Source organism: Gobio gobio, assembly GCF_949357685.1.
Source record: "Gobio gobio genome assembly, chromosome: 12".
NCBI lineage: Eukaryota > Metazoa > Chordata > Actinopteri > Cypriniformes > Gobionidae > Gobio > Gobio gobio.
The window spans coordinates 35,976,427-35,990,062 of record NC_137105.1 but is presented as its reverse complement, the minus strand read 5'-3'; the positions used below and the strand labels follow the sequence as shown (position 1 = coordinate 35,990,062).

The following is a 13,636-nucleotide window of genomic DNA, read 5'->3' as shown; positions in this document are numbered from 1 at the left end:
GAAAGTCCACTGAAATGATCAAAAAAATTTTGTTCATACTGTCAGTCAGATGATCAGGAGTGTGAACAAACCCTAAATCATGTGTTTGACTTTACTTCCCCGATCTTCTCTAATCAGCCGTAAGCGACTCTTTAGTACACTTAAGATGCTCAAAGTTCACAAATAATTCCACGAAGCGAGAAGTTTTACGCCTGTAAAACGATTTCCCTGTTGTCAAATCAGCCTGGGAAAACACTGGATGCAGCGAAAATGAAAGATGTGCATGCCGGGGATTTCCCTAGCTAAACATTCACTCGTTCAGATACACGAGAAGAAAAAGAGAAAGGAAGAGCACTGGAATCGTACAAAATGTTTTTTCTCAAAATGTATTTAATGGAACGGGGAATTTACATAAGAACAAAAGCTCTGAATGGGATCCTACGCATCTTGAACACTGTGAGCAGCACCCTGGAGATCTCAGTCCCTCTCTGACAGACAGACCAAATGAGTGTCCACCTCCGACTCTGACAGAATCCTGAAACAGAGCAAGTCCGTATATATGAAAAATAGTCCGAAAAATATATGCAGTAGTAGAATATGCATCTGACATATACGAGGCATGTTGCATCATTTGACGAAAATCAGTACTTAAGCGAACAACTGGCGTGCTAGAACTGATTTCCTGTAGAACAGACACTGCAGATTTCTCAGTGTAAAGAACACGCTTCTTCTTCCACCCACCTGAATTTCGGATCCTCTGCCGTGACGACGCCTACCTCCAACTCAGAAGGCTTGAAATCGATTGACAGCACAGTTGATAAACAAGTGACCGCCGTCTGTGGATGGAAATATTTTATTAGTGCAAATGTACATTAGATAATTGGAAAAAGTTTTTGGCTTTAGGGTGTATACAAAATACATACAGTGGGGCAAAAAAGTATTTAGTCAGCCACCAATTGTGCAAGTTCTCCCACTTAAAAAGATGAGAGAGGCCTGTCATTTTCATCATAGGTACACTTCAACTATGAGAAAATCACATTATCTGATTTTTAAAGAATTTTTTTTTAAATTAAGGTGGAAAATAAGTATTTGGTCACCTACAAAAGTTAATCTCAATACTTTGTTATATACCCTTTGTTGGCAATGACAGAGGTCAAACGTTTTCTGTAAGTCTCCACCAGGTTTTTACACACTGTTGCTGCAAGTCTGGCCCATTCCTCCATGCAGATCTCCTCTAGAGCAGTGATGTTTTGGGGCTGTCGCTGGGCAATACAGATTTTCAACTCCCTCCAAAGATTTTCTATGGGGTTGAGATCTGGAGACTGGCTAGGCCACTTCCAGGACCTTGAAATGCTTCTTACGAAGCCACTCCTTCGTTGCCCGGGCGGTGTGTCTGGGATCATTAACATGCTGAAAGACCCAGCCACGTTTCATCTTCATTGCCCTTGCTGATGGAAGGAGGTTTTTACTCAAAATCTCACAATACATGTCCCCATTCATTCTTTCCCTTACACGGATCAGTCGTCCTGGTCCCTTTGCAGAAAAACGGCCCCAGAGCATGATGTTTCCACCCCCATGTTTCACAGTAGGTATGGTGTTCTTTGGATGCAACTCAGCATTCTTTCACCTCCAAACACGACAAGTTGAGTTTTTACCAAAAAGTTTTATTTTGGTTTCATCTGACCATATGACATTCTCCCAATCCTCTTCTGGAACATGCAAATGCTCTCTAGCAAACTTCAGACGGGCCGGACATGTACTGGCTAAAGCAGGGGGACACGTCTGGCACTGCAGGATTTGAGTCCCTGGCGGTGTAGTGTGTTACTGTTGGTAGCCTTTGTTACTTTGGTCCCAGCTCTCTGCAGGTCATTCACTAGGGGTGAGATCTTGCGTGGAGCCCCAGATTGAGGGAGATTATCAGTGGTCTTGTATGTCTTCCATTTTCTAATAATTGCTCCCACAGTTGATTTCTTCTGCTTACCTATTGTAGATTCAGGGCGTTTTCACACCTGAAAGTCCGCACCAAGGTCCGAACCGAAGTTCATGTTTTGATACTTTTTATACATTCGGTTAGTTTTGGTTTGGTTTCACATTGCAATCATGCGAGCGCACTAAAGAACTTTACATGACGCACTTGCGTCCACTCGTCATCATCCTTGTGGGCTGCATCTGGACATTGATTGGTTTGTAAACCAATGGTTAGCGTGGTTAGCGTCTTTGATAAGAATTAATGAACGGACGCATATCACCGCCACTATTGAACAGTGCGCAATGCTTGACTATTTTTTATTCGTTACGTTTAAAAGTGGACATTTCAAGCTTTATATACACATATTTCTCATGTTTGTGAGGCAAGCCTGCTGAGTTTCGGTTTATTTGAGACCCGCTCCTGTTCATGTGCAAAGCATGTGATCGCTCCCGCGATTATTGTCTGCTATTAGACTTTTTGCTTCTTATTTATTAAATCCAGGCAATTATCTGATTAAACGTTGATTAAAATCAAGATACAATTTATACAAAACGAAATTCCCATTAAAGAAATGCTTTCTAAGCAAAATCATACAAAATTTCGTTCAAAATTATTTCTGACTTTCTGTCTTCTGACATATTGCGCATATTTTCACTGTTCATAATCAATGTAGCCTAGATAGAATTTAAAAATAACATTATAATATTTAAACATAAACAGGAACTTCCTGTAAATGGTCTGAAAGTCCGAACCATACAGAAAATGCTTTCACACTAGAAACGACCCGAACCTTTGTTCAGTTTGATCCGGACCGAGACTACCTCTTTTCGTCGGACCAAATTTCGTCTGTTTGGTCCGGACCGTGGTACGGGGGAGGTTTCACACCTGCAATTTTGATTTGGACCAAACTGAAAAGTCCGAAAATCCGGACCAAACAAGGTAGGTGTGAAAACGCCCTCAGTCTTCCCAGCCTGTCTGGAGTCTGACTGTTTGAGGTTGTGGACAGGTGTCTTTTATACTGATAACGAGTTCAAACATGTGCCATTAATACAGGTAACGAGTGGAGGACAGAGGAGCTTCTTAAAGAAGAAGTTACAGGTCTGTGAGAGCCAGAAATCTTGCTTTATTGTAGGTGACCAAATACTTATTTTCTACCATAATTTGCAAATAAATTCTTTAAAATGTGACAATGTGATTTAAAATCAGACAATGTGATTTTCTCTTTTTTTTCTCATTCTGTCTCTCATAGTTGAAGTGTACCTATGATGAAAATTACAGGCCTCTCTAATCTTTTTAAGTGGGAGAACTTGCACACTTGCACACCCCCCCCAAAAAGCCAGATTGGTGATATAACCTTTCCTTTTTTTTAAACATTTAAAAAAAAAAACATTACCAATACTTCCCTGTTTACAAATAAATTGTGTAATTAATCAGGAAGCAGGGATATATAACTAAACATTTAGGTAATATCTTTATCTACAGCATTGAGCAAAGCAAGTTTAGAGGAAGCAGGTATTTCCATTCCAAAGAAATTGTGCTATAGTGACACGGCACAGATCTACTAAAAACCACCGTGGGACCAGAGGGTTAAATGTAATCACGAAAAAAGTGAAGTTTTAGCCCCACTGGCTTGCCAATACTACTTGGTTTGTCATCTAATACACTTTAAAACATCTAATGCACATGAATACATTTCCCCCGGTTTCACAGATAAGGCTTAAGCTTAGTCCCAGACTAAAATGTATGTTTGAGCCGTTTTAACTGAAAGCAACTTGCACTGATATGTCTTAAAATATGTCAGTGCCATTGTTTTGTCTCAAGATGCACACCAGTAATGTTTTTTCCACGGCACGTTTATAAAAGCTACTAAAATGTCCTAATTGAACCAAGGCATAATCCTGGCTTAATCTAAGCCCTGTCTGTGAAACCGTGACTTAAGTGCCTGAAAAAACTTGGGACACTTAATATACCACATTATATTTGCAGTGCATAATGTTATCATCTTTTTTGTACAACATGGGTGTCATAAATATACACCAAACAAAGCTATGTCTCCTTTGGGTTGAAATGAAGATTTTGATCTTTCATGTTTTATTGTTCTGATGTGTTATTGTTCCCATTATTGTCTTTATTTATTATTGGTTGTTCCAGATGGAGTTGAACTGGAGTCTGTGGATTGATTGTTTGATTATGATCACCTGAAGATTTGTAGCATTTTCTATAGAACTACTGAGAACAAGTGAATTGTTACATGAAGGCAGACAGCTGAAACGTTTGCATTATTTTAATGTTCTGCTTGAACCTAATAAAATTTTTTAGAGTGCATACTAGGGCTGTAACGATTTGACCAAAAATAAAAATCTCGATTAATTTAACATTTTTACCTCGATTAATGGCTTTTATTTAGCTTTTTTTGCCCTCATAGTTCACTGATAAGGTTTGTACTGTACATATTTTCTACTATTAAAAGGTGGGATATTTTTTTCTAATGAAAAAGTGCATTTCTTTGTGATTTTAAAATACTTGAAGGAAACAGCTCACTTTTCAGCAGTTATTGTCTATGGGGCAGATTTCTGTTTGTTGTACATCAGATAAATTAGCACAGTAGGCCTACAATTCATTTATTTGAACGCATTAACGAGAGAGTGATTGTGTGTGTGAATTAGTCATACGTCTCTATTAATTATGAAGCTGTGGTTTGTACTTACTTCAAAAGGTATTCAAATCTATGCTATAACGGTTGAGTTTATAAGCTACTTTAGCGATAAATCACAGGGCAGCGCTGACAATGAGCACGCGATCTTCACGTGATGTGCTAGCTACTGTCTGTGAGTGTTCGTGTGTCACAATATATCAGGCATTAGTTCAACATAAAACACATCTGATGGACTAAAATCGCTTCAATGTTCAAATTGGCAAGCCTTAAAACATACAAATGACCATAATAATTCTGAGCATCTATAAAAAAAAAGATAACTGCTCCTGAGTCCTGCATCTTTCCGTGTGCCTGCAAACTGCACTTGATGTGACTGACGGGGCGGAGTCACGTGACTAAAAACGAAATAACCGGCATGGGAAAATTACGTTGGTTAGAGGTTCTACATTTCGGTTTCGATTAGTTTTTGATTAATCGTCCAACCCTAGTGCAGACTTTTTTTTTTACATTTTCAGCCACAAATATACTAAATTAAAAATTGTTTTTAATTCACTGGGAATTTTTATTATATCAGTGGTAAATAGGACACATCCATCTTACGTTTAGCGGCCACTGCAACTTGATTGTGTTGAGGTTTCTGGTCTCATCGGCTTCCAGTTATTCTAGATGTACAAAACCTCTCTAGTATGCTGCTTGATATTGCAAACTGTTACTCGTTTTCATATTATTTTAATTTAGTATCATAATAATTATAAACAATGTTTTTTTTTAGCGCAAAATATTTGACCATTTACTGCATTTTGTTACTCTTCCGGTCATTTACCTATAGCGGCAAATAGAGCAGAAGGCTCGGCACATTCACAGAAAATAACTTACTTCCCTACTGAAAAATAAGGTGGATAAAAGCACATTAAAAAATTTTTTTAACCTAAAATGAAATAAGCTGGTGTGGGCAATGTTAGCAGCTGAATCAATTCAGATAAAGCTGTATAGAAATGTCATGCATTGTAGACTGTTCTGATGTACCTCAACTGTCTGCGCAAAGGTCCAATCGAGTTTCTTCTTGACTTTTTTCTCCAGGAAGCTTGTAGCCTCTGTCTGCTTGACTCCTGCAGCTGTGGCCTTGAACCCACAGTAATAACCTGCTGGGTCACATTTGTACACCTGCGGCCCCAGCTCTTCATCCAGACCAATCACAATCATGCCTGGAACAGAAACAATACACAACTTAAAGGAACTTTGCGGTGTACAAAAATGTGCATAAATAGCCAAAATGCAATGTTAAAGTCACCATGAAATCAAAATGGACAATTCTTGTTTTTTTAATGAAATATTGCAGTATTTATTATAAATGATATATCTGTTCACCAATGTTATTTTAGTTTATATATATATATATATATGTTTTTTTTTTTTTACATTTTTGTAAATTTTTTTAGCAACTTCATTAGTGGAGGTGCTTTTGTCTTTTTAAAAAAAATTATATTGCTATTGGCCTACATTTTTTATTGTTTGAGAAGCTGCTACACTCATGTATACATCACAACAATAGGGAAGAGAACTTCCGTTTCATGATGACTTTAAAGTTTCAGATGTATACCGTTGTACTTCTATTACTCATTAAGCAAAAAGGTAGAAAGTGGTCAAATAAAGTTAAATTGGACCGTTTTTGACAAAAACCTTACAGAAAATTAGAGTGAAAAATTAAAGTGCCCCATAATGCTTTTTCATATTTATTACCTTTCATGTAGTGTGTAATAATGCGTTTTGTGAAAGTAAAAGGTGTGTTTCGCACCCTTGGCCATCGGGAGAACTCTGATTGGCTGTTCAGCTTGGCGAATGAGTCCGTGGACAAGAATAAAAGTGAAAGTAATGAAAGTGATCAGTGCTATTTATATTCAAAATGGTAAGGAAGTGCTGATTTGTTTATGATTTGTATATCTGTAGACCTAATTTTGGTTTCCCTTTTTGAATGATGAAAACAGATTATTGATACATGCTTGATAGGCCTTTAGACAAATATTTATTTGCACGCACAGGTGCAGAAAGCACATGCATTTTGGTGTATTAAAGTGTAGCTTTTTGGCCAAGACGCAGCCGACGAGAGGCAAAAACACAGCCACAGTCAGCTTTCGTCGCCGCTAGTAGGGTTGGGAACCGAGAACCGGTTCTTATGCAGAACCGAAACTGATTTTTGAAAAATACCAGAACCGCGCGAAATTCCTAAATTTCGGTTCCGAAAACGGTTCTGGTGCAATGTGTGTGCGAAGCGCTGGAAGCGTATCCTTTCATAGCGAGTGACAGCCAGTGTTGCCAAGTCCGTGGTTTTCCCGCTTTCCCGTTTTTCACTGTTGCCGCGGGCTGTGTTTCATGTCCGCGGGTTGAAGCGATTGTGCAATTGTGCGGGTTTTGTTGTGAAAACCTGGCAACCCTGGCTCACCTCATCATGAATATTAATTACGTTGCCTGCCGCTTCCAGGAGTGCAACGCAGTTCAGCCTGAAAGCCCTCGCGCTACACATTTACGGTTTTGCGTCAGATATTTTCTCGTTGACCACCAGCATGGCGAAGAGAAAGTCACAAGTATGGATTCATTTCCAAAGAACGAATGATAATGAAGCAAAATGTAACATGTGAAAAGTTAATAACATGCAAAGGAGGCTGCACTAGCAATTTGACAAAACATCTACAGCAGAGAGTGCCACAGGGCTTATACCAGATTTATAGTGAAAGGCCTATATATATATATATATATTTGTCAACCGTTGAGTCACCATGGTTTAGGTAACCGTTTAGGCACAATTACCTTTGTAATGCTGAATTGCAATTTATTATTTACAAGTTCACTGAATAACTGAATTACTATTAAATTAATATACAACTAATTAATAAATATAACTAATAAATATAATTTATAACTTGGTTTTATTCAGAGACAGAGAGATAAAATGTAATAAGACAATTTCAGAGGTGTTCATTTGAAAAACAATGTGTTGTAAGAATGGCTTAATTAATACTGTAATATATGTACAGTACAGGACTTTTTTGACATTGCCAACCTGTAAATAAATTTTAGAGCAAGTAATAAACACAAAATGGATTGTTTGAGTTGCGTATTGTGCCTTTTTCCGTTACCACTATTTGTTTAATAATTTTAATGGAACCGGAATCGGAACCGGAATCGTTAGGCGGAACCGGAACCGGAACCGGAAAATTTCTCACGATTCCCAACCCTAGCCGCTAGTTCTCTGACGTCGGCTTGTTACACACAAGATTAAAGTTTTAAAGATCACAGTGCAGGATAAATTGACTTATTGTCTCCTAAAAGAAAGAAATTCTGGACTGCCTAAAACGAGTTGCCAGTGATTCCAGTCTTACTTCCTACACAAACCTATATGTAGTTTGTATCACATTTGCATAAGGGCAGACTATGGTCTTCATTGGCTGCCCGCGAACATCTACTTTGACCCTCAAACGCTGTAGTTGTAGCTGAGGCCTGAAAAAGTTTGGTTCGTGTTGTTGACATGTCAAGACGACGCTGTTTTCTGCACTACGAAAGCAAATCAACTTTGCATGCACTTTCAAAAGAATGAGGACTCCGGCTCGAATTGATGCGGTAAAACCGACACCATTGTTACTGTTTATATCACGGTGTACAAGTGCTGTATCAAGTGCACAGTAGGCTCTCGGAAAGGAGGGGTTTATTATGGAAGCTTGTTTCCGCCACACAATAAAAAAGAAAAAAGGTAATTGCGTCTTTTTCTGACTTTTTCTCAGAATTGCGTGATATAAACAGAATTGCATGATATAGTCACAATTGCGAGTTAAAAAGTCAGAATTGTGAGATATAAAGCCAATATTGTGTGATATAAAGTCAGAATTGTGAGATATAAAGTCAGAATTAGGGCTGCAACTAACGATTATTTTGATAATCAATTAGTTAGCCGATTATTTTTTCGATTAATCGGATAAAAGAACCCATTTTTTTACTGACAAAACACCATTTCCCATCCTGCCCTTCAAACAAACGGGTCAGCTGAGTGCTTTGAAAACATATATACCTTACAAATGGTTTTACAACGAATATTTATTTATTTATGAATTAATGCCATATCAGCAACAATGGCTATATTCATGGCAATCAGCAGTATAACTTCAATACATTGTTTACAATAATTTAACAATTTTGTCCTAAAAACAATCACTATACAAAATCAGGCATATATACCAATAACAACAACAGCAATAATAACACCAATTACATAGAATCTTTCAATTTAATATTTGACAGAAATTCTAAAATTACTCCAGGAGAAACCTTTTTAAAAATGCCCATTAATGTGTTTTCTGAATAAAACCGTTCTCTAATATTATTTAAAAAAGGACATTCTATTAAAATATGTTTCACACTCATGAAATTCTTACACAGATCACAAACCGGTTTCTCTTCCCCGTTCAATAAATATGAATGAGTGAGTGTTTTACAACGAATAAAACAAACAAAATATAATAATAATAATAATAAATAAATACATAAAACAGGGTTATTGTAGTTATTCCATGATAACCATAAATTAACCAATATTTTGCTTCCATCCATAGTTTAACAATGGTATTTGTGTGGTTATACAAATGGTAATCAGTATATCTGTGCTATAAATTATGTGCAAAAAAAGTTACTATGCAAAAGGAGTTTAAATCCCTACATTAAAATGATATTAAAGAAAAAGAAAAACACAAACTCAGTGTTACCAGATAAGAGGAATGTTTTGCAGGAACACACACACACACACATTCACTTACTGTCATCATTTCTGTATCCTGTAGAAACATCTTCCATTTATATTAAATTACACGCTGTTATCCCTCTACTCTCTTACTACTCTCATAAAATATGTGAATTACATATTTTAAACCTGACTTTTAAACCTACATTCAGCGTCCAACAGCAGATATTTCAGATAAATTCATGTTTTTGAACTGAATATTTATTGTCTCCCTCTCGACTGCGTTCTGACTGTTTGACACGCATGCGTGTGCCCGCTGCACCGGCGCTCGTTCAGTGAAGTCAGGACGGGCTTTCATGCAAAATGGAAATACTCGTGTGAATTAGTAACATTTACAGATAAGGATATAACCACTGCTCTCTATATAGATCAGTGGATATAACCAGTAAAATTAACGTTTTGCGCTGAGGACACACCCATCTGTCAAAGCGCATGACAGGGTATGTTAAACACTAATGCATGAGCTTGAAGCTTAAAATAAAGGATTCTCCTGTTTGGGGTGCTTGGATCACGTACCTTTCCAGCAGCAGCTCACTCTGTTTTAGAGCTGGCCGATTTTTTCCCCCAAAAAAATCTGCGATTTTTTTATAAAAAAAACTCGATTTACGATTCGATTTGATTTTTTCCCCCCGTCCGCCATTTAAAACAAAATAATTGCAAAATGTACATATATTTTAAAAATATATATTTATTATATTTAATTAAAGTGCATCAACATAAAATTGCAAAGGCAAACCCTTTATCTAACTGAAAAGTTACTGTGCAGTGTGCAACAAAGATTGTTAAACATACAAATTATTTATACTGTATTTGGATTGAGCTAATAAACAACAAAAAATCCTGAGGTAACTCTTAGTTGAATTGAACATGTAAACAGTAACACCATTCGCCATAAAAAATGTAATTGCATTTTAAACATTCTTTGCAAGGAAAATGAGCCTATCAATAACAGCAGGCTTGAGGCAAGCTCGGTTGTTGAAGAGTTGGTGCTAGCGCTAACGCCACTAGAGTGGTTTTCTTTTCGTAGAAGGCAACACTTCTCCCACTCAGCCGCATTTCCTCACTTTAAATGCGGAAACAGATTTGTCGCACTGCTGCCAGCAACAACAACAGCCTTAAGACATAGTTTGCATCGAGGTGTTGTCTGCTCCTCATCAGATGCCGTAAATCCAAACCAACTCCACACGACTGAAGTCGAAGAAATGTTTTTTGGAAGGAGCTGCTCTCTTTCGCCGGCTGTTTCTGCCATGTTGTTTGTGTATGCATGCGCTGCCGGGCTGCGTCGCCCGTTGAGCGTGCTACGGAAACCCTGAAGGAAGATTTGGCAAATGCAAAATGTATGTACTGCAGAGGGGGCGAAAAAAAATCTAAAAAAAATCGACTTTTTGAAAATATGATTCGATTTGACCTACCAACTCGATTTTTAAATCAAATCGATTTTTTTCCCAGCCCTACTCTGTTTCCTTCGCTATTTTTAGATGCATTTTGTCCATAGAAATGCGGTATTCAGTGATGTAATTTGGCATTACTGGTGGAAGTTGGTGGCAGACCCGACTAATCGTTAATCAGAATCGTTGTTGATGATTTTCATTATTGATTATTATCGATTTTATCGACTAGTTGTTGCAGCCCTAGTCAGAATTGTGAGATATAAACTTGCAACACTCCCCTCAGAATTGGACTTCATATCTTGCAATTTTGACTTTATAACTTGCAAATGTGAGTTTATATCTCACAATTATAAGAAAAAAAAAAATTCTAAATTGCAAGATGTAAACTCACAATTGTGTGATAAAAAGTCGCAATTATCTTTTAAAATGTTTTATTTTGTGGCGGAAACAAGCTTCCATACTCCAAACTCGGTCCTGGAGGGCCACTGTCCTGTGTTTAGCTCCAACCCCAATTAAACACACCTGAACCAGCTAATCAGTGTCTTACTTGGGCCTAGTAAGACAGTGATTAGCTGGTTCAGGTGTGTTTATTTGGGGTTGGAGCTAAACTCTGTAGGACAGTGGCCCTCCAGGACCGAGTTTGGAGACCCCTGGTTTAGAGAGACTGAATCCTTGATCAAACCATTTCAGGACGACTGTGAGAAAAGAGGTAATGCTGCAATGTGTATTATGAAAAAACTATTAGGTGTTTTTTGACCTTGGATGCATGTAAACCCATTGTAGGAGACAGTGAAAACAAACTTAGGATCCTTTAAAATAGCATAATTATATAATAATAATAGGAGCACTTTAAACTACTTTATAAGTGTGTGAATAATTTAGAAAAAAAGTGTTCACTTACAGCAGCCGAGCGGCCTCATCTCTGCATTTTGTGTATAAACCTGAGAGATGTCAGCGATCCTTTTACAAAGCATGTCTACCGGAATCTCATAACCATACTTGTACTTCCAGTTCGCCGCCTCATAGCGAGCTCGCTGCACTTGAGACCTGCTGTCAGCTGAACATAAACACAAGGCAATAATGAGTGCATCAATTCCAGCAGACATCACGAAAAGTGCTATGTGGATGAGATCTGTACCTGTCATTCCTGACATCACACAGCCAATGCTCTCTGTGATTCTGAATAAATGAGTGACCGTGGCAGAATCCAGCAGCTTGTCCTGGAAAATAGAGAATGCCTCGTTTCACCAGCATCTGAAGAACTTACCAATCACAATAATTCCACCAAACATCATACACGTTTCCACCACAGAAAAGGCATTCCGGGTCAAAACAAATTGAATTAAAAGCAATTCAAATTAAATGTTTCAATGTGTTATAACACCCCTGCCAAGCAATTTTGGTGGAAAAACGCTACATAAAAGCAGACTTACGGGGACTTTTTTCTGTGTGACGACTACAGCACAGTCTTTCCCCCGAACAGCAACTGATGTCAGACCGCCCTGGTTTATGGCCTTGAATGCATATTCTGTAGGAAATCAAATTAAGTTATTCAGAAAGCACTATATGTGACGCATGCGATTTACTAGCAAAGTTTATGTACAATTTGGTTCATTACGACAAACTGATATAAAATAAATAAGCACATGAAATAAAAATAGCTTCTTACACTATTTGAAAGAAATAACATTTTACCATCATGCTTTGATAGTTGAAACAACAACTGTAGTAACTACAGTTTTTTGAGGCTGTGTCTATTTTACAATGAGCCTTTTTATACAAAAACACTTAACAAAATGATGCAAAATAAAAATGCAATACAACTTTTGGTATTCCTAGAAGAATATGACTTACAAGAAAAGACCTAGAGCTTAAAATGTATTTGTTTTACTATTTATGCACCTGAACCTATTATTCTAATGCATGCATATATATATTTCAATACAATTTTTACACTACATTATTTTGGCGGAAACTGCTGTTGCCATGGTAAATATTTGTATAGAAGGAGCCATAAAGTAACGTTACTTCTTAACCAACAGATATGTCAAGGCACATCACTGTTGCATTTAAACAGTTAATAATACACATTTATAAATTGATATCTGTACATGTGTTCAATTTAATGATTACATTAATTCTCCATCATTTACTCTCTTCTAGTGCTAACGGTGTAGCTAGTAGACTAAATAATAGGATTTTATATTAAAAAGAAAAAACACACATACAGTTAGAAGCCATTTTATATGACAGAATAATAATACCGTTTCATAATAAGCCGCTGTTGTAAGAGAGAGTGAATGTGAGCAGAACTGTAGCGACATGACTGTGCACTTACTATAGCTGGTATTCAAGTAAAATAAAGTCTTCCGTAACTTACTCACCTACTTGGTAAAGTCTTCCTTCCGGAGAAAAGATAGTAATGTGACGGTCAAACCCTGCGCTAGAACCCCGGGACATGTTTATAAGAAGTTTATTAAACGTAAAATTGCAAAAGTGTTGCAGGCTACACAGAATAGCAACATGCAGAACAAATGACCCGGAAGCAGTGTGCAGAGATTGTTTTTCCGGGTCAGCATCGGACGCGAAGGTGCACAGTCATTTTATTATTATTTTTTGATAATTTAAGTTTTTCACTTAAAGAAATGTTGTGTGTCTGCTTTCTCTGTTTTATAGTACATTTACACTGACCCAAATACAAGTAAAATAAATGTATATATATATATATATATATATATATATATATATATATATATATATATATATATATATATATATATATATATATATATATATATATATATATATATATATATATATATATATATTTACAGTGGGTCCTCTCCTGTCAAAAG

The 13,636-nt window shown here is 37.0% G+C and overlaps 1 protein-coding gene across 1 annotated transcript; it reads right to left on the bottom strand.

The window, feature by feature from the left end:
* Positions 1-349: 349 nt before the first annotated feature.
* On the bottom strand, positions 350-13,327 carry psma6b (proteasome 20S subunit alpha 6b). The gene is made up of 7 exons (XM_079830482.1): positions 13,166-13,327; positions 12,215-12,309; positions 11,920-12,001; positions 11,683-11,838; positions 5,631-5,809; positions 721-815; positions 350-514 (listed from the first exon to the last, which is right to left on the bottom strand). The coding sequence occupies exons 1-7, from the start codon at positions 13,239-13,241 to the stop codon at positions 457-459; spliced, it is 741 nt and encodes a 246-aa protein (XP_079686608.1). The 5' UTR covers positions 13,242-13,327; the 3' UTR covers positions 350-456.
* Between the last annotated feature and the right edge of the window lie 309 nt (positions 13,328-13,636).

Excerpts from the sequence above, each read along its gene's own strand:
- psma6b (XM_079830482.1), bottom strand. The coding sequence starts at position 13,241 with ATGTCCCGGGGTTCTAGCGCAGGGTTTGACCGTCACATTACTATCTTT. Across the intron at positions 12,002-12,214 it reads TCACACAGAAAAAAGTCCCC|GACAAGCTGCTGGATTCTGC; the intron begins GTAAGTCTGCTT and ends TCTATTTTCCAG. Across the intron at positions 515-720 it reads GCAGAGGATCCGAAATTCAG|GATTCTGTCAGAGTCGGAGG; the intron begins GTGGGTGGAAGA and ends GCTCTGTTTCAG.